Source organism: Muntiacus reevesi, chromosome 5 (assembly GCF_963930625.1).
Source record: "Muntiacus reevesi chromosome 5, mMunRee1.1, whole genome shotgun sequence".
NCBI lineage: Eukaryota > Metazoa > Chordata > Mammalia > Artiodactyla > Cervidae > Muntiacus > Muntiacus reevesi.
In genome coordinates this window covers 12,608,544-12,632,162 of record NC_089253.1, presented here as the reverse complement: position 1 = coordinate 12,632,162, position 23,619 = coordinate 12,608,544, and the positions used below count along the sequence as shown (strand labels likewise).

The 23,619-nt window shown below is 40.4% G+C and overlaps 2 protein-coding genes across 6 annotated transcripts in view; one reads left to right on the top strand and one right to left on the bottom strand.

Annotated features, from left to right (window-relative positions):
- The window catches only part of PRCP (prolylcarboxypeptidase), an 81,700-nt gene extending 78,066 nt beyond the window's left edge, over nucleotides 1–3,634 (bottom strand). The window contains exons 1-2 of one of the 2 annotated variants that reach the window (XM_065936994.1): nucleotides 3,595–3,634; nucleotides 1,818–2,000 (exon numbers count right to left, since the gene is read on the bottom strand). In XM_065936994.1, the coding sequence (XP_065793066.1) occupies nucleotides 1,818–1,985 (168 nt within the window). In that variant the 5' untranslated portion in view covers nucleotides 1,986–2,000; nucleotides 3,595–3,634. The remainder of the gene's footprint in view (nucleotides 1–1,817; nucleotides 2,001–3,594) is intronic. The other variant, XM_065936993.1, reaches the window with a different exon arrangement.
- A 44-nt stretch (nucleotides 3,635–3,678) lies between these two features.
- On the top strand, nucleotides 3,679–23,319 carry DDIAS (DNA damage induced apoptosis suppressor). Of its 4 annotated transcripts, none has more exons than XM_065936989.1 (8): nucleotides 3,679–3,786; nucleotides 3,897–4,024; nucleotides 7,506–7,603; nucleotides 8,459–8,559; nucleotides 8,893–9,021; nucleotides 17,648–17,809; nucleotides 18,629–18,746; nucleotides 20,133–23,319. In XM_065936989.1, exons 5-8 carry the CDS (start codon nucleotides 8,909–8,911, stop codon nucleotides 22,728–22,730), a joined length of 2,991 nt encoding a protein of 996 aa, XP_065793061.1. In that variant the 5' UTR covers nucleotides 3,679–3,786; nucleotides 3,897–4,024; nucleotides 7,506–7,603; nucleotides 8,459–8,559; nucleotides 8,893–8,908; the 3' UTR covers nucleotides 22,731–23,319. The 4 variants fall into 4 exon arrangements, with proteins under 4 accessions (XP_065793061.1, XP_065793063.1, XP_065793062.1 ...); XM_065936990.1 differs by having other exon boundaries at nucleotides 3,714–3,786; nucleotides 3,968–4,024; XM_065936991.1 differs by lacking the exon at nucleotides 7,506–7,603.
- Nucleotides 23,320–23,619: the final 300 nt, after the last annotated feature.

The window sequence follows — 23,619 nt, the reverse complement described above, 5'->3', positions numbered from 1 at the left end:
TTGTAAATCACCACAAATGGAAAAAGAGCTGGCCTTTTATATCTAAAGAGTGAATTGGTCAAGAAAGAAATTTACAATGTAGGAATATAAATTAGGACCTAAGAGATCATACAATCTTTTCTACCTTTTCATTCCCCCTCTTTTCTGCTGATAGCTCTCTCACCATTCCTAAAAGGATTATAGATATCCATTCCAGTAGTTTCCCTTCAACTTAACTTTAGTTATGGAACTCTGCAAAATCCCAACATATAAAACAAATAAAAATATATAAACCTCAGGCTGAAAGAAGTCAGAGAGGGCGGGTTCTGGGGTATCCTAACTTGGTTTCCACATGGGCCTTCACCATCCCTCTGAGACAGCTCCCCCAAAAGCCTTAATCTTTTCAGTAAAATGTGAAACACATTGGTCCTTGTCCAAACCTCTCAATTTACAAATGAGGACACTGAAACCTAGAGAGTTGCCTAAGAAAAAGATGTTTCCTAGTACTCCTTCTAAAACTAGAATGCTTTCTCTTCTTCATAATCTCTAAATTTCTGAGTTAAAAATGATTTCTTACTCTAGAAGTTCACGTCATCCCTCTATATCAAATTCCTATTCAAAATTCACATAAGTTAGTAACCATCAATTTACTAAGTATCTACTTGAGACCAAATACTTTGCTAGGGACATGTCATGTATTCTCATTTAACCACCACCAAATCCCCCAGAGGTCAAGAAATCGGGCTGAGAGAGGTATATGAAACTTCCCAAGGTCATAGAGCTAGTATTAATAGATTGGAATTCTGATCTAACTCCTAAAGCCAAACCTCAGACTCTTGTACTTCTAATCCCAACATTTCCCAAATCTTTCCCTATCTTCATATGCAAGCACGCACACGTGCTCAATCGCCCAGTCGTGTTCAACTCTTTGAAACCCCATGGAATGTAACCCACCAGGCTCCTCTGTCCATGGGATTTCCCAGACAAGAATTTTGGGGTGGGTTGCCATTTCCTACTCCAGGGGATCTTCCCCCACCGAAGAATCAAACCCCCATCTCTTTTATCTCCTGCCTTAGCAGGCAGATTCTTTACCGCTGTGCCACCTGGGAAGGTCATCTATCTTTTCACAGGCTCCCAGAAATACAGAACTGTAAGTGATATTGTCATTTCACAAAAGATGTACTTCTTCATCCAGGCTTCTCTGGGAATACCTACCTCATGCTTCAGCCAAGCACAAAGGTATCATGCCTACCTTAAACCTCTAAACTCAGACTTCAGAACTACAGAGATGCTCACCTTCACTCCCCTCTCCAAATTTTGACAGACTCCTGCAACTTCCAGGGAAAGTTGAAAACTCTTAATAAAAGGGTTACAAAAGCAACAACTCTGAGTTGAGCATGAGACAACAGACTGGCATTTTTGATTGAAAAAATATTATATATTATCTGGTAAGATATTAGAAATTTGAACTTAGGGGCTGCTTTGGGACAAAAGATGACTGTCACCGCGAAGTAGGCTCCAGAGCTGGCATTAAATAATTTCAATTTGGCGAGAGGTCAAAGGAATTTTAAAGCATCCTCTGCAAGCAGGAGTTGAAGTGACTGTGATGGTCAATCACAGAAGGGAGTGTAGAGCCAGAACTGACAATAAATTATTGGTGACGGTAGGTGAGTTTAAACAGACTGAGACTTGGGGCCACCATCTGTAACATGTGAGTCAAAGGTCGGACAAGTCCTCAGCATCAGGGTTCTGCAATTTCGGATGAGCTCCGGTGCCTGAAAACCACAAAGCCCCAGTTCTCGCCACCCACTCGGACACTCCAGCCCTTTTGGCCTTACCTTCTGTTGGATGTAGCGAATTGAATACTTCAGGGTAATAGTGGGGCGGGATCTGAAGCTGGTTGACCAGGGCAGGCTGCTAGGGGCCCTCAGTGACGGCGATACGGGGCTGGAGGCCCCAGGAGTTAGGAAAGCTAGGAGCAGGAGCAGGAGGGAGCGGCGCCCCATGGCTCTGGACCGCGGCTGCAGAGCGGGTAGAAGGGAGACAGGCAGATGCACGCCGCCCCGCCCAGCCCGCAGCTCCGCCCCCGAGACAGGCCCCGCCTTCCCCGGGGAAACCCCATGCCACCCCGCCCCTCAGCAAAGCCTCTCAAATTCGAATTGCCCAAGCCATTCCGACCCCTGTCCCAGTCCCACAGGGCGCCGCCAGATTTCATTTCCCTCTTGTACCGTGCCCTCTTTAGAGTTTACCTTTAGTCCCTTCCGACTCAAAGCCTGCCTTTATCATCCCAGGGCCCCTCCTATCTGACCTCTGAACCCCATTCTTAACTATATCACTCCCCCACAAACACTTTCCCCCCACCCTATATCCTCCCGTTTATCGTCACTGCCAAACCCTGCCCTGTCCACCTCTATTTCATCGCCACATCCTTGTCCTCCACAAACCCTACATAATAATAGCGTGTGCATGCGTGCGAACGCGCTAAGCCGCTTGAGTCCTGTCCAACTCTTTGCGACCCTATAGACGGTAGCCTGCCAAGCTCCTCTGCCCATGGAATTCTCCAGGCAAGAATACTCGAGTGAGTTGCCATGCCCTCCTCCAGGAGAATCTTCACAACCCAAGGATCTAACCCAAGTCTCCCGCATTGCAGGCGGATTCTTCAGCGTCTGAGCCACCAGGGCAGCCCCGGGAAGGGCTACTGCCAACTAAAAACTGGTACTAGCCACCAGCTCTACAAGGACTAAATCACTCACTAGTCACTCAGCCCTGACAGTCAAAACAGCCTGAAAGGAGGAGCTCAGGGTACAGATCTGCTCCTCCTGACTGGCAGCGGCACCTACCAATCCGTATTAATGTGTGCATATCCTGCCCTTTTCACTAAAATCATATATACTACTAACCTTCCCCACTACCTCTTTGAAGCAGTTCCTCAGCGATATGGGAGACGCTGTCTCTAGGGTTATAGGCCTCATTTTGTCCTACTACAGGTCACGATAGCACTGGTCTTAGTGGCAGACACTAACTCAATCATGGGTCGTGTATGACTGCTACCCTCACTTACAGCTGAGGACACTGAGGTGAGGAGAGGTGCCGGGACTTGCACTAAGTCACTCAGATAGGAACCAGTGTAGCACGGCTTCCTGGCTCCTTTGCACCGCCACCTCCGGGTCAGCCTAATCACCTCCTAGGGGACTCTGGCGGTTGGTCACCCCTACACATGCGTGAAGCCCACGCAGTCCACTTCTCAACTGAGGTCGCCTCGGAATCCCACTAGGTCCGGGTCCCTGCTTCCAAGCTACGCCCCCTTCCGTCTTCCGGCACCCAGCTTCGGACCCCGCCTTCCCCTCTCCTTGGGGGCAGTCCCAGCCTCAGAGGGCGGAGTCCCCTTCGGTCTTCGCGACTCTCCCACCACCGACTTCCGCTTCTCCTTCCAGTCAGCCAGGTGAACGTCTGAGGGGCGCTCCCACCCACTACCACCCTTCCCGGGGTCCCTACGCCTAGCTGGCTCAACGCTGCCTCAAAATCAACTGTACAGACTGTTCTACTGCTCCATCAGTTGGGAAAGGACACTTGCCAAACCCTCTCTGACAAAAATGGTCGTTCCCAAAAGCTCACAAGTTGTCGCGTTACATCTCCACCCTCGGCGGCGTCTTCTTCTGATTGGCTCTGAGGGCAGACAGTCATGGCGTCACTTCCGGCGGAAGGAAGCGCGGGAGATTCGATTGGCAGACACTCTCTTGCCGCTTGAGTCCTGGGGGTCCGCGTCACTGAGCTTCGCCCGGGCAGGTTCCTGGTCTTCTACCTCAGGTGAGGAGGTGCGGGAGGAGATTCTCGGGGAACAAGGGCCGGAGACTCCTAAGAAGACCCCTAAACGTCGTTCTGAGTGAGCCTCAGAGCATTCTACGTTGTTTTTTCAGGAGTCAGTCTCTTCCATAAAAGGGCGGTTATGAGAGTAGAAGAGTGAGAAGGTCTGTTCTTTTCATTTTAGACGGTGCTGTTGCAGTCAATCAGAGAGCGTCTGTGTGTGCCATCGGCCTGGAAACGGGTAAGTGTCTGGAACCCGAAATACAGGGAGGAAAAGGTGCTACTGCAAATTTTGAGTTGCTCGGAGGTTCGTACACAGCTGGCTGCTATGCCCAGTAGTATCTGCTAAAAAGGGATCTTTTCCAAACTGCTTTGATGACTCAGAGGGACAAGTGCTTCAACTGAGCAGGGTGTTCAAACCAGAAACAAGTTTTCTAGGTACCTTCCTTGTCTCTCACATCAAGCCATACCAACCTCTTGAATATCTCAATCCATACACTTCTCGCCAGTTTTACTTTGGTTCAGCACAACAGTTTCCTAACTATGACTGTAGCCTCCCAGCTGGTTCTTTCAATTTCCTTACGTTCCAATACAGTCTCCATGTTGCTAGGCTGATAAAGTACAGATCTGATCAGGGCACTCCCCATTAAAAAACCTTTCCTTTGGTCGCTCCTGTTTGCCCTCAGGTTTAAGTCTAAACTCCTTAACGTGGTTAACGGGGCCCTTCTTGTCTGGCCTTTGCCTAGTACTCCAACTTTGTTTTTCCACCTCTCCAGCCCTGTGCTCCAACCACATGGAATATCCTTTTGAGTCCCTCAAATACACCATTCTCCCTCACCTTCAGACTCCTTCTGAATCCCATTCCACCTAGTTCTTACTCATTCTTTAGGTCTCAATTTATGAAGCTTTCTAAATCAGGAAGCCTTTCGTCATCCTGCAAAATTGGGTCACAAAGAACCCAGTAGTTACTTACTCATTCTACAGATAGTTTTTAAGCGTCTCCCTCTGTGCCAAGAACTTCTAGGTATTAGGATCACAATGGTGAACAAGATGTGAGATTCCTTCCTAATGGAACTTAAACTTTTTATGTGTGGATTTAAAAAGAGTGAAGTGGAATATATTTGAGTTAGGTTTGTCTGGGAAGGCCTCTGAGGAATTGACACTTAAATTGAGGCCTAGAAGATGAGAATGATCTAACCATGCAATAGAAGAAAGGAAGAAAATTCCAGAGTGAACAGGTTATGTGAAGGCCTTAAAGCAGGAAAGAACTTAGCATCTTAATGTTCAAGAAACTAAGAAAAGGCTAGTGTTGCTGGAATGTGTTCAGAAAGGACAGCTGCATGAGATGATTTTTTTCTTTCTATCTCTAACCCTGTCCCCTTCCCCATCTCTGGAACTTTACCTGTCATAAGTGCAATGAACAAACTGTGCTTGACACTCACTAAGAGTTTCCTGAGTAGTGTTTTTAAAATATTTTTCATCATTATTTCTCCAAACAAAAGAGGTTTTGTCTGTTTTTTGTTTATTTGATTTTTTTTTTAATCTCCTGCCTTCCTCTCCCTTTTCCAGAATTTTCATTTTAATGTCAGAAGATCATTTCTCAAGGACTTGTTATGACTGCCATTAGAAAGATTAGACAAAGTATGCACTCTTAGAGGGAGGCTATTAGACAGCTTTAATAAAGCAACTCAAAATAACTACCCTTTCCATAGCTGAGGAGTCTGTCCTATAATATATGAAATGGGAAATCTGAGAGCAACAGAATGACAAAGATTTTCTTGCAAAGCAAGAGCAGTTTGAGGAGGAATGAAGAAAGGGAGAGGAGTTAGTCACATCTTCTTTTCTGTATGCCGTTAGAAGTGTGGGCCAGTTTTTTAAAGGAGTGCTTTCATCCTTGTCCATAGTCTTAGACTGAATCAGTCCCCCTATTATATTTTCTCATGGTATAATGTACTTTTCCTGTATAGAATTTTCCACCTATCTCTTACTAAGCTATAGATCTAGTGACCAGGTAAGGACCTTGTCTATTTTGTTCATCACTTATATTATTCCCATCACCTGGTATTTATCAACTGCACAATAAATAATTGATAAATAAGTAAGTATATTTGAACTTGGACTTCACAGGTGACACTAGTAGTAAAGAATCTGCCTGCTGATGCAGGAAACACAAGAGTCGCAGGTTCGATCCCTGGGTCTGGAAGATCTCCTGGAATAGGAAATGACAACCTGCTATGGTATTCTCGCCTGAAAAATTCCATGGACAGAAGCACCTGGCGGGCTATGTCCATGGGGCCACAGAATCAGGCGCGACTGAGCACATATTGAACTTATTAAATTGGAATATGGTTTGTTGACTGTGGTGGAACTGAAAGCAATGTAACGCTGTATCACCACCTCCCCAATAAAATCAAGAAGAAAGATAAACCGCAGATAGACACCACATATGGAATTGTCCCCAAGTCTGTGATCATGTTTTCCTAACTTTAGTATTTGCTCATTCCTCATGCTTCATTCAGTTTTCCATCAAACATGGATTCAATACCTTAAGTCAGGCACTAGAGAGAGACACAAAACAAACTAGATGAGAAGAATCATAAGGAAATACTATGGAAACAGCCAAGGGAATGACTATAGTGACTGCCTAAAAGGATCTGATTTCATATTTGTCCACTGCCAGTGGATGGAAAGTCTTTTTGCTGTTTGCTGAGTTTACCAAGTGAAACGCAAATAATAAAAATACCTTAATGACCTATTTCATTTCAGTTCTCAAATTTACCCATTGTTTTCTGAACATACTTATTTCTCCACTAGAGGGCAATAAACCCTTAAATAATAACAATTTAACCAACTTCTTGCCTTTAAAAATATAGTGATTAGTGCTTGCACAATTAATTTAGAAATTAATTCCCAAATATTTCTGCTTATGTGTGTTTATTATTTACTAGTGACTTGATAGACCAGGCCCCCATCCTCATGAAACTTTCAGACTAATGAGGGTAGAACTAACAGAAACAAGGGAGCATGTATCATCTGATATATACATTTTCATGATGGCATATTTCACAAGTGTGATTAGTACCATAAAGGAATAAAATGGATGATATGGAAACCAAGCAGAAGAGAGTATTTATTGAAATGAAAAGGGGCTCTCTACAGGGTAACATTAAAGATTTAATGATGAGGATGAGAGCCAACTATTTGAAAAACTAAGGGAAAAGCTTTATAGACAAAGAGAAAAGTAAGAACAGAAGCCTGAAAAGAGAAGTTATTTTGTGCATTTAAGGAGCAGAAAGAAGGCTGGCATGGCTTGAAGTGTAGTGATTAAAGAGGGCAAGTGGGACAAGGTGTGGTCAGAGAGGTAGTGCTGGATGAGTTAAGGCCTTACAGGCATTGTGGAGAATTGAGGCTTCATTTCAAACTACAAGATTTTAAGCAGATAAAAGACCACATTTTCAGGAGGGAGTTTTGCCCTGTTTTATCCCCCCTAGCTCATATATGGGCTTCTGTTGTGGCTTATGGTAAAGAATCTGCCTGCAATGCAGGAGACACAGGTTCAATCCCTGGATCAGGAAGATTCTCTGGAGGAGGAAATGGCAACCCACTCCAGTATTCTTGCCTGAAGAATCCCATGGATAGAGGAGCCTGGTGGTCTACAGTCCATGGAGTTGCAAAGAGTCAGATATGACTGAACGATTAACACTTCACTTTTCTGCACATAGGTAGCTGTACCACCATATTAACACTGTACCCAAACTGGATTTTGGAGATGTTTGGAAAAGATGCCTTTGCTGACATACATTCCATCATTTGCTGCTTGGTAAGAAGGAACTTGACGTCAGTAGCACTGATAATAGCAGTGTTCCCTGGCCTCCCTTTCCACTATGTCACCTCCTCTGCCTTATCCTTAAAGATTGCCATGTGGCCTAAGGTGGCAGCCAAATCTAGGAATACGTATCTGGTTTTGGTAGAACCTTATTAGTTGTGTATGCCTAAGGGTACAAAAGCAATGACTTCAACAAGAATTAAGCAAGGTGAAATGTCTTTGTTTTTTCTTTTTTTGTTTGTTTCCTATTACCCCCTTTAATAACATAAATCAGTGATTTATGTAAATCCATTTGTCTGTAATCTTTGTAAGTTTCCATCTTAACTGCCTTCAGTGGCAAGATTTTATTTTCACAGAAATATTCTGGTTGAGAGACAGAATTAGTGTCACTTTAAGATATCCATTCCAAAATCACACTTATAAATTTGTCATCATCCTCAGGATGAGCTATATGTAAAAGATTGTTTTATGATTTTTAAACTAATGACTTCCACTTTATCAAAATTTGCTGATGCCGGTCTCAGAATGTTTCATCCATTTTCAGAAATTGAAAGATTTTGCCATGTGTTTGCAAATGAAAATTTATTGATACAGCTTTATCTTGAACATCTACAGAGACATTTATTTCAGAGCATTTACATTATGCTATATATAAACTAATCAGTTTTAAAATTTTTGATAAACCAACATTTGAATTTTTAAAAAGAAAATATAAAAGAGGTGAATTGTTATTTTATTGTTTTACTTCTCTGATGTGTTTTAAACAAGGCTCATAAAGCACTTTGAACTCTTCTTTGATTTTTATTTTTCTATTTGTACACTCTAAAATGTCTTTTTTTCCCTCTTCAGGTTATACAAAAATGTACTCAGACCAAATACTAAAATCTAATGAAGTGATTTTTTCCTGCTGAAAAGAACGGTTTCCCACCAATACAGGTTTAAACATTCATGTAAGTTCATTTATGTTCTTTCCTGTTAATGGTAGAAACAAGTTCTGTATAGCTCTTCTTATAAAGATGTTGAAAGAAGTTAAATGATACCTTTCTTGAATTACCACGGTAGAATGTTTATTAAAAAACCCGATATTTGCTTGAGCTACTCTGTTTTAAGTCTTACTTTCTTATCTATGTAGAAGAAGAAAATTAGTTTTCCAATATACTGACACTTACTACAAAAAACATTTATTGACTTTGTAGTGAAGGTTAGGTGATTTTCCTAAGAAATGAGATATTCACATGCAATTAAAGATTTGCCTTTCATCCCAGGGCTACTTTGTTTTGCAGGCCACAGTGAGAACACATGAATAGAAGAAGAAAATTTCTTCTTGCCTCAGTTCTTGCTCTCCAGAATTCTAGTTTTATATATCCTTCATGTCAAAAGTGCTTTTCTCGGATAATCCTGATCTCCAAAAGGTAAAAATAAAGCCTGAAAGTGTGAGAAGGAAAATACAAGAATTCAGCCAACCACAGAATATACAGTACCATAGTGTTCACTGTTGGGGGGATGGGGGGGAGGAAATCCATGGATAAGTACACCCCTGCAGTTCAAACATGTGTTGTTCAAGGGTCAGCTGTATAAAGTTAGCTTGGGGGGAACTTCCCTGTTGTCCAGGGAAGGTGGTTAAGAATCTGCCTTCCAATGCAGGGGATGCGGGCTTGATCCCTGGTCAGGGAAGTAAGATCCCACGTGCAGTGGGGCAACTAAGCCTGCACACTACAACTACTGAGCCTGCATGCCCTAGAGGCCTCACACCACTACTACAAAGAAGCCTGCTTGCTGCAGCTAAGAACTAACACAGCCAAATAAATCAATACTTAAACGAACCCTCAAAATCTTTTTTAAGTTTGGTCCTTCATTTGAGAAGATTATCATATATATGGGTGTGGTGTGTATGTGAATGTGATAATGTCATATGAAGGAACAAACTTCAGTTCAGTCACTCAGTCGTGTCCAACTCTTTACGACCCCATGAACTGCAGCACACCAGGCCTCCTTGTCCATCACCAACTCCCGGAGTCTACTCAAATTCATGTCCATTGAGTCAGTGATGCCATCCAGCCATCTCATCCTCTGTTGTCTCCTCCTCCAGCCCCCAATCCCTCCCAGCATCAGGGTCTTTTCAAATGAGTCAACTCTTGGCATGAGGTGGCCAAAGTATTGAGTTTCAGCTTCAGCATCAGTCCTTCCAATGAACACCCAGGACTGATCTTTAGGATGGACTGGTTGGATCTCCTTGCAGTCCACGACCACAGTCCAAAAGCATCAATTTTTCAGCACTCAGCTTTCTTCACAGTCCAACTCTCACATCCATACATGACCACTGGAAAAACAATAGCCTTGACTAGACGGACCTTTGTTGGCAAAGTAATATATCTGCTTTTTAATATGCTATTTAGGTTGGTCATAACTTTCCTTCCAAGGAGTAAGCGTCTTTTAATTTCATGGCTGCAATCACCATCTGCAGTGACTTTGGAGCCCAAAAAAATAAAGCCTGACACTGTTTCCACTGTTTCCCCACTTATTTCCCATGAAGTGATGGGACCAGATGCCATGATCTTAGTTTTCTGAATGATGAGCATTAAGCCAACTTTTTCACTCTCCTCTTTCACTTTCATCAAGAGGCTTTTTAGTTCCTCTTCACTTTCTGCCATAAGAGTGGTGTCATCTGCATATCTGAGGTTATTGATATTTCTCCCAGCAATCTTGATTCCAGCTTGTGCTTCTTCCAGCCCAGCATTTTCTCATAATGTACTCTGCATACAAGTTAAATAAGCAGGGTGACAATATACAGCCTTAATGTACTCCTTTTCCTATTTGGAACCAGCCTATTGTTCCATGTCCAGTTCTAACTGTTGCTTCCTGACCTGCATATAGGTTTCTCAAGAGGCATGTCAAGTGGTCTGGTATTCCCATCTCTTGAAGAATTTTCCACAGTTTATTGTGATCCACACAATCAAAGGCTTTGGCATAGTTAATAAAGCAGAAATAGATGTTTTTCTGGAACTCTCTTGCTTTTTTGATGATCCAGCGGATGTTGGCAATTTGATCTCTGGTTCCTCTGCCTTTTCTAAAACCAGCTTGAACATCTGGAAGTTCACGGTTCATGTATTGCTGAAGCCTGTCTTGGAGAATTTTGAACATTACTTTACTAGCATGTGAGATGAGTGCAATTGTGTGGTAGTTTGAGCATTCTTTGGCATTGCCTTTCTTAGGGATTGGAATGAAAACTGACCTTTTCCACTCCTGTGGCCACTGCTGAGTTTTACAAATTTGCTGGCATGTTGAATGCAGCACCTTCACAGCATCATCTTTCAGGAACAAACTTACATATACATAAATTACGAGCGAAGAAGGCAACTCATTTGTCCATATAAGCCATCCACCCAGCTCAAACTAGTAATTGTTGTTTAGTTGCCAAGTTATGTCTGTTTCTTTGCAGCCCTGGATTACAACATGCCAGGCTTCCCTGTCCTTCACTGACTCCTGAAGTTTGCTCAAATTCATGTCCATTGAGTTGGTAACGCTCTAATTACCTCATCCTCTGCTGCCTTTTTCTCCTTTTGCCCTCAATCTTTCTCATCATCAAAATCTTTTCCAACAAGTCATATCTTCACATTAGGGGGCCAGAGTATTGTATCTTCAGCTTCAGCATCAGTCCTTCCAATGAATATTCAGGATTGATTTCCCTTAGGATTGACTGGTTTGATCTTACAGTCCAAGGGACTCTGAAGAATCTTCTCCAGCATCACAGTTTGAAAGCATCAATTCTTTGGCGCTTAGCCTTCATTATGGTCCAACTCTCAACATCTGTACATGACTACTGAAAAAACCATAGCTTTGACTATATAGACCTTTGTCGCAAAGTGATGTCTTTGCTTTTTAATATGCTGTCTTGGCTTATCATAGCTTACCTTCCAAGGAACCATTGTCTTTTAATTTGATGGCTGCAGTCACCGTCCATGATTTTGGAGCCCAAGAAAATAAAATCTGCAACTATTTCCATTGTTTCCCCATCTATTTGCCATGAAGTGATGGGACTGGATGCCATGATCTTAGTTTTTTGAATGTTGAGTTTTAAACCTGCTTTTTCACTCTCCTTTTCACCCTCATCAAGAAGCCCTTTAGTTCCTCTTTGATTTCTTTCATTAAAGTGCCATCTTCTGCATATCTGAGATGATATTTTTCCTGGCAATCTTGATTCCAGCTTGTGAGTCATCCAGTCTGGCATTTCACATGATATACTCTGTATATAAGTTAAATAAGCAGGGTGACAATACACAGCATTGATGTACTCCTTTCCCAACTTTGAACCACTCAGTTGTTCCAAGTCCAGTTCTAACTGTTGCTGCTTGACCTGCATACAGGTTTCTCAGGAGACAGGAAAGGTGATCTGGTATTCTCATCTCTGAGAATTTTCTAGTTTGCCATAATCCACATAGTCAAAGGCTTTAGCATAATCATTGAAACTAAAGTAGATGTGTTTTTGGAATTGCCTTCCTTTTTCTGTGATCCAACAGACGTAGGCAATTTGATCTCTGGTTTCTCTGCCTTTTCTAAATCCAGCTTGCACATCTGGAGGTTCTCAGTTCATGTACTGGTGAAGCCTGACTTGAAGGATTTTGAGCATAATCTTGGTAATGTGAAATGAGTGCAATTCTACAGTAATTTGAGCATTCTTTGGCATTGCTTTTCTTTGGGATTGGAATGAAAACTGACCTTTTCCAGACCTGTGGCCACTGCTGAGTTTTCCAAATTTGCTGGCATATTCAGTGCAGCACTGCTATTCCATAACAAGTGACGTTTTGGATATAGGAGTGCCTCTAGAAATTAAACCAGGGACTGTGATTTGAATGTGTTGTCTCTACCCTTGCTTTTCAAAATGTGGTCTGAGGAACAGCTACATTGGCATCACCTGGGAGCTTGTTAGAAATGCAGAATCTTGGGCCTTGTCCCAGACATAGTGAATTACGATCTTCATTTTAACAAGATCCCTAGGTGATTGGTTTGCATATTGAAGTTTGTAAAGCTCTGATCTATATTACTCCACACTAACATTTATTTCAGTTCAGGCTTAGCTTATTCCCAAAAAGATTAAAGGAAACTGCATAAATAAATACCTTCATATTACATATAATATAAAAATATATAATTTAGTATATATATTCATTATTGCTAATAATACATTATGCTGGTAATGTGCTGATCCTGGTCTTTCTTAGGCTATCATTGATACTCTCTATTTATAACATAGTTCATTCTTAACCATACCATACTTATAGTTATAATCCAAGAAAGAACTCCCGGCAAAGAATCCAAAGCCTTGGATCTCAACATAAAAATCACTAACTTTGTCACCTTGGGTGACAATTCACCCCAATTTCCCAGTTTTGTGAATGGGTGTAAATGCCCTGTTTACCTATCAAAAACAAAATATGTGAGTTCAGTTCAGTCACTAGGTCGTGTCCGATTCTTTGCAACCCCATGACTGCAGCACACCAGGCCTCCCTGTCCATCACCAACTCCCAGAGTCCACCCAAACCTATGTCCATTGAGTTGGTGATGCCATCCAACCATCTCATCCTCTGGTATCCCCTTCTCCTGCCCTCAATCTTTCCTAGCATCAGGGTCTTTTCAAATGAGTCAGCTCTTTGTGTCAGGTGGCCAAAGTATTTGGAGTTTCAGCTTCAGCATCAGTACTTCCAATGAACACCCAGGACTGATCTCCTTTAGGATGGACTGATTTGATCTCTTTGCAGTCCAAGGGACTCTCAAGAGTCTTCTCCAACACCACAGTTCAAAAGCATCAATTCTTCGGCGCTCAGCTTTCTTTATAGTCCAACTCTCACATCCATACTTGACTACTGGAAAAACCATAGCCTTGACTAGACGGACCTTTATGTAATGTCTCTGCTTTTTAATATGCTTTCTAGGTTGGTCATAACTTTCCTTCCAAGGAGTAAGTGTCTTTTAATTTCATGACTGGAGTCACCGTCTGCAGTGATTTTGGCGTCCAGAAAAATAAAGTCAGCCACTGTTTCCCAATTTATTTGCCACGAAGTGATGGGACTGGATGCCATGATCTTAGTTTTCTGAATGTTGAGCGTTAAGCCAACTTTTTCACTCTCCTCTTTCACTTTCATCAAGAGGCTCTTTAGTTCTTCACTTTCTGCCATAAGGGTGGTGTCATCTGCATATCTGAGGTTATTGATATTTCTCCCAGCAATCTTGATTCCAACTTGTGCTTCCTCCATCCCAGTGTTTCTCATGATGTACTCTGCATATAAGTTAAATAAGCAGGGTGACAATATATACCCTGACATACTCTTTTTCCTATTTGGAACAAGTCTGTTGTTCCATGTCCAGTTCTAATTTGCTTCCTGACTTGCATACAAGTTTCTCAAGAGACAGGTCAGGTGATCTGGTATTCCCATCTCTTGAAGAATTTTCCAGTTTATTGTGATCCACACAGTCAAAGGCTTTGGCGGTAATAGCAATAAAGCAGAAATAGATGTTTTTCTGGAATTCTCTTGCTTTTTCAATGATCCAGCGGATGTTGGCAATTTGATCTCTGGTTCCTCTGCCTTTTCTAAAACCAACTTGAACATCTGAAGGTTCGCAGTTCATGTATTGCTGAAGCCTGTCTTGGAGAATTTTGAGCATTACTTTACTAGCATGTGAGATGAGTGCAATTGTGTGGTAGTTTGAGCATTCTTTGGCATTGCCTTTCTTAGGGATTGGAATGAAAACTGACCTTTTCCACTCCTGTGGCCACTGCTGAGTTTTCCAAATTTGCTGACATGTTGAATGCAGCACCTTCACAGCATCATATTTTAGGATTTGAAATAGCTCAGCTGGAATTCCATCACCTCCACTAGCTTTGTTCATAGTGATGCTTCCTAAGAAGCACTTGACTTCACATTCCAGGATGTCTGGCTCTAGATGAGTGATCACACCATCGTGATTATCTGAGTCGTGAAGATCTTTTTTGTACAGTTCTTCTGTGTATTCTTGCCACCTCTTAATATCTTCTGCTTCTGTTAGGCCCATACCATTTCTGTCCTTTATTGAGCCCATCTTTGCATGAAATGTTCCCTTGATATCTCTAATATTCTTGAAGAGATCTCTAGTCTTTCTCATTCTATTGTTTTCCTCTGTTTCTTTGCATTGATCGCTGAGGAAGGCTTTTTTATCTCACCTTGCTATTCTTTGGAACTCCTTATTCAAATGGGAATACCTTTCCTTTTCTCCTTTGCTTTTCGCTTCTCTTTTCACAGCTATTTGTAAGGCCTCCTCAGACAGCCATTTTGCTTTTTTGCATTTCTTTTTCTTGGGGATGGTCTTGATCCCTGTCTCCTGTACAATGTCACGAGCCTCCATCCATAGTTTATCAGGCACTCTGTCTATCAGATCTAGTCCCTTAAATCTATTTCTCACTTCCGCTGCATAGTCATAAGGGATTTGATTTAGGTCATACCTGAATGGTCTAGTGGTTTTCCCCACTTTCTTCACTTTAAGTCTGAATTTGGCAATAAGGAGTTCATGATCTACGTCACAATCAGCTCCTGGTCTTGTTTTTGCTGACTGTATAAAGCTTCTCCATCTTTGGCTGCAAAGGATATAATCAGTCAGTGTTGGCTATCTGGTGATGTCCACGTGTAGAGTCGTCTCTTGTGTTGTTGGAAGAGGGTGTTTGCTATGACCAGTGTGTTCTCTTGGCAAAACTCTATTAGCCTTTGCCCTTCTTCATTCTGTACTCCAAGGCCAAATGTGCCTGTTATTCCAGGTGTTTCTTGACTTCCTACGTTTACATTCCAGTCCCCTATAATGAAAAGGACATCTTTTTTGGGTGTTAGTTCTAAAAGGTCTTGTAGGTCTTCATAAAACCGTTCAACTTCCGCTTCTTCAGCGTTACTGGTTGGGGCATAGGTTTGGATTACCGTGATATTGAATGGTTTGCCTTGGAAATGAACTGAGATCAATCTGTCATTTTTGAGATTGCATCCAAGTACTGCATTTCAGACTCTTTTGTTAACTATAATGGCTACTCCATTCCTTCTAAGGGATTCCTGCCCACAGTAGTAGATATAATGGTCATCTGAGTTAAATTCACCCATTCCAGTCCATTTTAGTTTGCTGATTCCTAGAATGTCGATGTTTACTCTTGCCATCTGCTGTTTGACCACTTCCAATTTGCCTTGATTCATGGACCTAACATTCCAGGTTCCTATGCAATATTGCTCTTTACAGCATCGAACCTTGCTTCTATCACCAGTCCCATCCACAGCTGGGTGTTGTTTTTGCTTTGGCTCCATCTCTTCATTCTTTCTGGAGTTATTTCTCCACTGATCTCTAGTAGCGTATTGGGCACCTACCAATCTGGGGAGTTCATCTTTCAGTGTCCTATCTTTTTGCCTTTTCATACTGTTCATGGGGTTCTCAAGGCAAGAATACTGAAGTGGTTTGCCGTTCCCTTCTCCAGTGGGTCACATTTTGTCAGACCTCTCCACCATGACCTGACCGTCTTGGGTGGCCCCACACAGCATGGCCTAGTTTCATTGAGTTAGCCAAGGCTGTGGTCCATGTGATCAGATTGGCTAATTTTCTGTGATTGTGGTTTCAGTCTGTCTGCCCTCTGATGCCTTCTTTCATTACCTACCGTCTTACTTGGGTTTCTCTTACCTTGGTTGTGAAAATGTTTGTAAATTGTAAAACACTGGTGCATATTAATTCTAAGATTTGCTAAGAATTTTGCATTAGACCTGAATGCATTATTAATATATAATTTTTGAAGAAGTTTTAATATATGTTTAAAACATTTTAAACACTAATTCATTTCACTAGAGCTTGGTACTAGTAAGGTTTTATCACCCTGGTTAGTGGATTACCTTTACTTTATTCTATGACCAGAATACTACACAGACTCCAGCCAGTTTGGTTAAGATTATATGAATGGATTGTCACCTCTCCATTATCATTGTGGATAAAAAAATAATTAGCACAGATGTAATGAGGGCGAAACAGTAACTTATATGAAAGATTAACCTTTGTTGAAAATAGTCACCTTGTGAGTCATGGAATTTAGGCTCCCCCTTGTGCCTATCTGGAAGCAATCAAATTTATACAACTATGTTTTAACATTATTTTCTGTTTGCACTTTTCCACTTTTTTTAAGCCAAATCATTAGGGACATGAAGAAAAAACATTCTAGGATTAACCATTACCACAGATGTTTTAAGAGTTCAGTTTGCTAAATTAAGAATGTTAAAGATGGATAGCAGAATTCCAAAATAATACAAACAACTAGTGCTCACTTTGGCAGCACATATACCAAAATAGTACAAACAACTAGAAAAGGGGGAAACATAAGCAGAAGTGGCAGTAAACCAATATTTAATTATGAGATAGAAGCAGACTAACCACATTAATTTGACAAGATCTGTACTAGACTCTTTAACATTCTTTTCTTATACTTTGCCTCATTTTATCCTTCTTCAATCCTGGATTTCACAGATGAGTAAGTTTAAGTTTAAAGATCTCAGTATGTATTCCGAGACCAGAGAACTAGTACGTTACAGTAGTGTTACACTTGACACACAGTATTTTCTTATAAGAAAGCCTTTGGTCATAATTGTAACACAAGTTAAACAAGATGTTTTGTACCTAGTTTCTGTAATCTAATAAATTCTCAACATACTTCAATGAATTTTTTAAAAGTTAAGTTATCCTTATTATAGTGAGAAAAATATGACTAGGAACTTTGCTTATAAATATTTAAAGATTACTCATTGTTCTTTTAACAGAAGATAGACTTTAAATTTTAGGTCTTGGTGTGGCATTTACTTCACTATATTTAGTTTGCCCCCGCCAGTGAAAGTAACTTATAAATAGAGAAAATTCAAAAGAGGTTGATCTGAAATCATTTTAGAATGTAAGTTGTACATTTTGTACAGAAAATATTTTTAATCTTTACTTTGCCAGATTTATTTTACATCACAAAAAAAGTTAGCGAAAATCTCTTTTTTCCCTGCACTTTTCCAGGTCTAATTGTCCAAAATGTGGCTCTACTGGTGAAGCTGAAAATGCCATTTACAGATACAAGCTTTCCTTAAAAGTTGCAGAATCAAACAAATTATTTGGCATTACTGTATTTGGAAGTTGCTTAGATGCATTTTTTGGTCTCACAGCCACTGGTTTGCACAGGTAAGAATATTTAAAGCATTATTTTTCCTAGTCATGTACGTCAGGTTTGAAGATACGTGTTTTTAAAATAATATGCATTTAGTAAAAAGATGATAACTTGACCTCAAATTATCAGTTCATTTAAAAAGATAAGAAAGAAAGAGAAAGACGTTTATTTCCTGAATACATATTGTGGTGATGTTAAACCATGCTCCTTTTATTCAGACCAACTAAACTGTAATTAGAGTATTAAATTACAAAACTTTAATACAAGTTAGAGAAATATAGATGAAGAAAGTAAAATCATTTCCAACTGAAGGATTATTCAAATCAAGTGGCTAAGGTCTCTTGAGGTGGAAAAAGCTATTTGAAGGAATATTTACATATCAGAAGTTGAAATTTTGTCATTTATTTCATTTGCATTGCAACTTCATCTGCATAATTGAACCTGTTAAGATGTTGTCCTGACAATGTAAATGTATAGAGAGAAAGAGAAAATCTCTGTCCATCTGCTTGTAGCTGTGAGCAAACTGATTTGAAGAAAGGAAAAGCCAAGAACCACAGCCAGGATTGCCAGTGATGAGGATAGACTTCCTTCTGCATTGAGGAGAAGGGCTAAAGATCCCACCACTTCTCCCACTGCCGCTTTGAGAATAATTGCTGGGCCTGATTACTAGACAGGCATCTACTTTATTCACACTTGATCAACTGCTTTTGTCTTTCTAGGCAATAGGAATCTAGAGGGAACAAAACACCTAGCTGTTAAAGTCACATTTCTTTTTTCTATCTGTAACTCAAAAGTTTCATGCTTTCCCATTTTTTATTTTCTTTTCAATTAAGGTACATTCAGGATCCCAGTGAAATTCCAGAAACTCTGGACAGTGATACAACTCAAAACCTATTAACTAAAGCAGTGGAAACTTGCTTTGTTGGACAAAACTTTATTTTTGGAGTGACGGTAATTGAGACTAGTTTTGTTCTTAGTGTTATGCTAATATTTCCATTGTAATGAAACTATTTTAATTTTCTAAGTAGCTTTTAGGAGTCTTAAACGTGAGAGCCTGTAGAAACCCTTTAAACTACATAAAAATAGGCTATAGATGATCCTTTAAAACATTATGTATATGACAAGATCTTCTTTCAAAAGCTAGAAGAGCCCTGTTGAAAGACTTTCAGAGCTTTAGAAATCTAAATTTATTATATATTCACAAGTGCTAGATATTTTGTTTTGATATTTGGTATTTACTGTACTCTAATGGAGAAGGCAGTGACACCCCACTCCAGTACTCTTGCCTGGAAAATCCCATGGATGGAGGAGCCTGGTAGGCTGCGGTCCATGGGGTCGCTAAGAGTCGGACACGACTGAGCGACTTCACTTTCAGTTTTCACTTTCACACATTGGAGAAGGAAATGGCAACCCACTCCAGTGTTCTTGCCTGGAGAATCCCAGGGATGGGGGAGTCTGGTGGACTGCCGTCTATGGGATCACACAGAGTCAGACACGACTGAAGTGACTTAGCAGCAGCAGCAGTACTCTCTAAATTTGGTTTAGATTCTATAGTAAAACTTTAATCAACTCTTTTATCTACAAAGAGAAGGAGTGAAGTAACATTGAAAGCAAAGTAACTGAGGACTGATAACTCTAAGAATAGGTTAGGAAAGATGATGTTAAATATAAAAGTGACTGTAGAAAAAAGTCTAAAGAATGTGCTGACTCTTAAGGAATAATCATTTTCTGTCTCTTGTATGCTAACGGGAGCAAATAAATATTTTGCCTGTATTGCAATCAGGGTTTTAAAAAAGGGAACAGAGCACTTCACAGCTGAACAGTGAGAAAACCCAAAGGGAAGTTGAAACTAGGAGCTACAGAGATTTTCTTTGTTAAAATCTTAGATGCCTTTTTTTCTACTTTTTTTTAAATAATATAACATTCCTTTAAACATTCAAAGTTTATGGAAGTTAGTGAGAAATGTAATAGTAACTACCATTTATTGAGCAACTACTATTTGCTAAGCACCACAATTTTTTGTGTGTTATTGCTAATACAATAATCCTGCCTTTTTATCCTTATTTTATAAATGAAGAAACTGAGGCTCCTAATAACTTATCCAAAGTCCCCACATTAGGAAATGTTCGAAACAGAATTTGAAGACAAGTCTCTTTACTCCAAGGTTTACTTCCCCATAATTACAATTTGCTATATAACCCTATCATGCTAGAGGAATTGAAATTATGGGTGTGGGAGTTATAGCTACATCTGTTTTAACCTTTTATATCCCTGTTTCGTGTTTAAGTCAAAGGGAAAAAAATTATTCTCATTTAAATTCATTTACTTCTTTCACAGAATTTTGAAAATCAGCATGGAAAAGGTTCAGGTTCCAGTAACTTCCCAGAGCAGTGCTCAGACCACAAGAGAGTAGTTAAAGCACTCGTAGCTTGCCAGATGATTCCACCAGACCCAAGTGTTGTAGGCTTCACTGTCATTGACTATTTCCGTCGGCTTTTGCAGCTTTCTGCTGTCAGGAAACTTCACTGTGGCTCCCAGACACCTAATAGCCACTTACTTGCTTTAGAAAGTTCGAATAGCGATCTCAGCAGCTTATGTGGCCCTAACAGCAGTTCTTATTGTTTTGAGCCCCATGGCAAAGATTATTTTTCAGGATTCTGGCAGCTATCACTACAACTGACTTCTGTTCTTTCACAACTAACAGATGATGATTTTTCAGCTTCGGAACAAAGCGAGGCCAGTGGTACTCTTCACCAGAACAGAAAGTGCATCTCCTCTGCAGAGGCCACTGGTTCCAGTAGCTGCCTTGATACCATTCAGGGTTCATGGAGCCTTGTTTCACATATGGACAAAAAGAGTTCAGCACAAAAGTTAGATGAAGAACTTGGCCTACAGGCTAATCAGCCAAGTGCAGTTCATAGCAATCATCATGAAATTGGAGTTCCTGGCTCTAATTTATTCCCTATGAAAGTACAGGAGCCATTTGAACCTAGGAATACAAAATCCTTGCACAGTGCAGTAGAAGTTAAAAATATATATTCTCAGCATGAGATAACATGTCACCAGAATCAGGAGGTAGATACGCCCCCTAGCTTTCAGCAGAGATGTATGTGTTATCCGTCTTTATCACTCAGACTTGAGGAAAGACCCAGTAGTTCCCAGGACTGTGACCTCGAGATCTGGGATGACCTGCCACTCTCTGAAAGCCTAAACAAATTTCTGGTAGCAATCGAAAGTGAAATCGCTATAAACCAGACAGATGCCAGTAGCAGGAAATGTCATCTAGATAATGACATCAGTAAACTACATGTGGACTACAGCAGGTTATCATTGACCCCACAAAGAGCCCCTGGAGCCTTGCATACACCACCTATAGCCTTAAGGTCACCACCAGCAATAGTCAAAGCAAACTCCAGCAGAGATAACTTCCTTTCCAGCCATGAAGCAAATCCAAGTCCTAGCATTCATAAGGAATCACAGCCTGAGAACACAGCAGAGGCTCTCTCTTTTAGTGGTAATAAAAGAGACATTTCTGAACATTCTTTACCAAATGTTCATTTGTCAGCTCTGTTTCCATCTTCAAAAGGCTCAGGCACAACAGTTGCTCTTAAGTCTACGAGAATTCTACCACATGAGACTGAAATTTCATGCAAGCACAATACTTCAGAGGCTGACCATTCTTGTCTCAGCAGCAAATATAATGGATGTGGAGAAAAAGAAATGAGTGAAAAGTTGAAAACTTTGCATTCTAGGAGGTATAATGTTGTTTCCAACTTTCCCAGCTTAGAAAATAAACAATACTGTAGGTGGCCAAAGAGTCAGGGCAACAGTTTGACAATTTGCAGGAAACTCACATATCCTTTAGAAACTCTTCAGAGTACTCCAAATAGAAGTATGAATACATTGAGAGAAATGCTTTGTGAACACACTGGTAATAACCTAACACAGAACTGTTCTACTGGTCGTGAAGGCAATTACAATGCTTCTGTGGATCTCTTCGATGATAAAGAGATGGACATTGTAACAGAAATGACTAAAAGGTCACAGGATATTTCATTACAGTGGGGTAAGTCTTTGGCAGAAAGTCATCATACAGAATCTGATTTTTCACTGAGATCACTTTCTGAAAACTCCAGCCGGTCATCACAAAAATTATCGTTGCAAAACACATCTGCCTCTCTCTATCCAAGAACCTGTCCCTCTCCACCTCATTTTCAGTCAGATTCAGAATATGATTTTGAATATAGCCAAGACTTTGTTCCGTGTTCACAGTCAACTCCAGTTATTGGATTCCACCAAAGTAGGATTCATGGGATGAAAGGAGCTTTCCAAAAATTACCTGCCTTTAATTTGAACCTTGATGCCAACTATAAAAAAACAAGGATTTCCTCTGCAAATGACTCACAGCAATCCACCCCTATCTGTCCACAAAATATAAAGACACCTGGCCAGAAATCCAGAAGCCCTACTGTATCTGGTATTACACCACCAGAGGTCTCCAACAACCATCCTGTCACTGAGTGCCTTGAAACTGATACTGACGAATGGGTCCCTCCTACCATACAAAAAGTATTTCCTTCAGAAATGCTTGGATTCCGGGCCATGGGTCTAAAGAAATGCCATGCTGCTTATAATTCTCCTGATCAAAATGAGTTACCAAGAAAAAAACTGAAATATGTCAACCTAAGAACTGGTAAATGTTTAATTAAGAAGAAGTTAAATTTAAAGAATATGCTTACAGCAGCAGTTATAAAACAGAAAACTCCTGACTGTAACAATATAAGGTCAGGCTGGATTTTTAAAGAGTCAGTTTTGGGACATGGTTCTTGTGCAGAAGTCAAATGTTGCCTTCCATTTTCAGAAAATTGGTCACCTTCAGCACCTGAAGCTAAAAGTGCTTGGTCTCCTGAATTGTTCTCACAAAATCTCACCTAAACCCAATTTCTGAGCTTTTAAAGGTTTGTCTCTTTGGAAACCCTGCCTCCAGTGTCATGGAAAGCATTCTTACCATTTTGAAGACTGGAAGCAAATAGAAAAGAGGTGCTATTATGCCTATAAATGAGGGTAACCCATTGTTTTTCCCAGCATTTTATCCAGAATGCTCTGATTTCAGATAATTTGGCACTTTATCTTGTATTGTTGATTGTACTTAAGTAATATTGTTAATTTTGCTTGTTAAAAGTATTTGTTAAAATCACACATACATGCAGAAATAAAGCTTTTGCAGACCAAAGCTTAGTCTTTCTTAGTTGTTCAGCTTGGATCAGAAAATGCCTGCCAACTACTGTTGGGTTTGTGATACAAAGCTACAAGATCACTGATCTCAAAAGATTTTAGTCTACTAGGTAAGACAGAAATATAATAGACAATTTCAATACAATACAATAAACAAAATGATGGAACTTTTTAATGGATATTACATTTATGTTGCTTTGGGAGCATGGTAGATAAATCAGTTAACCCAGCAGCATCTGTGGGCTTTGTATCAGAAGAAGGGTCAATAAAGGCAGAATTAAATGTGAAACTGTCGCTATTTGATTTAGTCTGTATTTGTTGAATCCTTTGGAGGAGCCTGCTAGGCTATACTGTCCATGGGATTACAAAGTCACACACAACTGAGCAACTTCGCTTTACTACATGCCAGCTGCTATGCTAGGTTCATTTCAAAAATGAAAATCAAGGCCCTTTACCTCAAGAAACTCATGGTCTAGAAGAATAAACAAGCAATTAGTATCAATGAGTTCTATGATAGGAAGATAAAGGGCTAATAATGAGCAGAAATGAGGAATAGTTTCTAGACATTCAGGTCCTTAGCATCATGTCG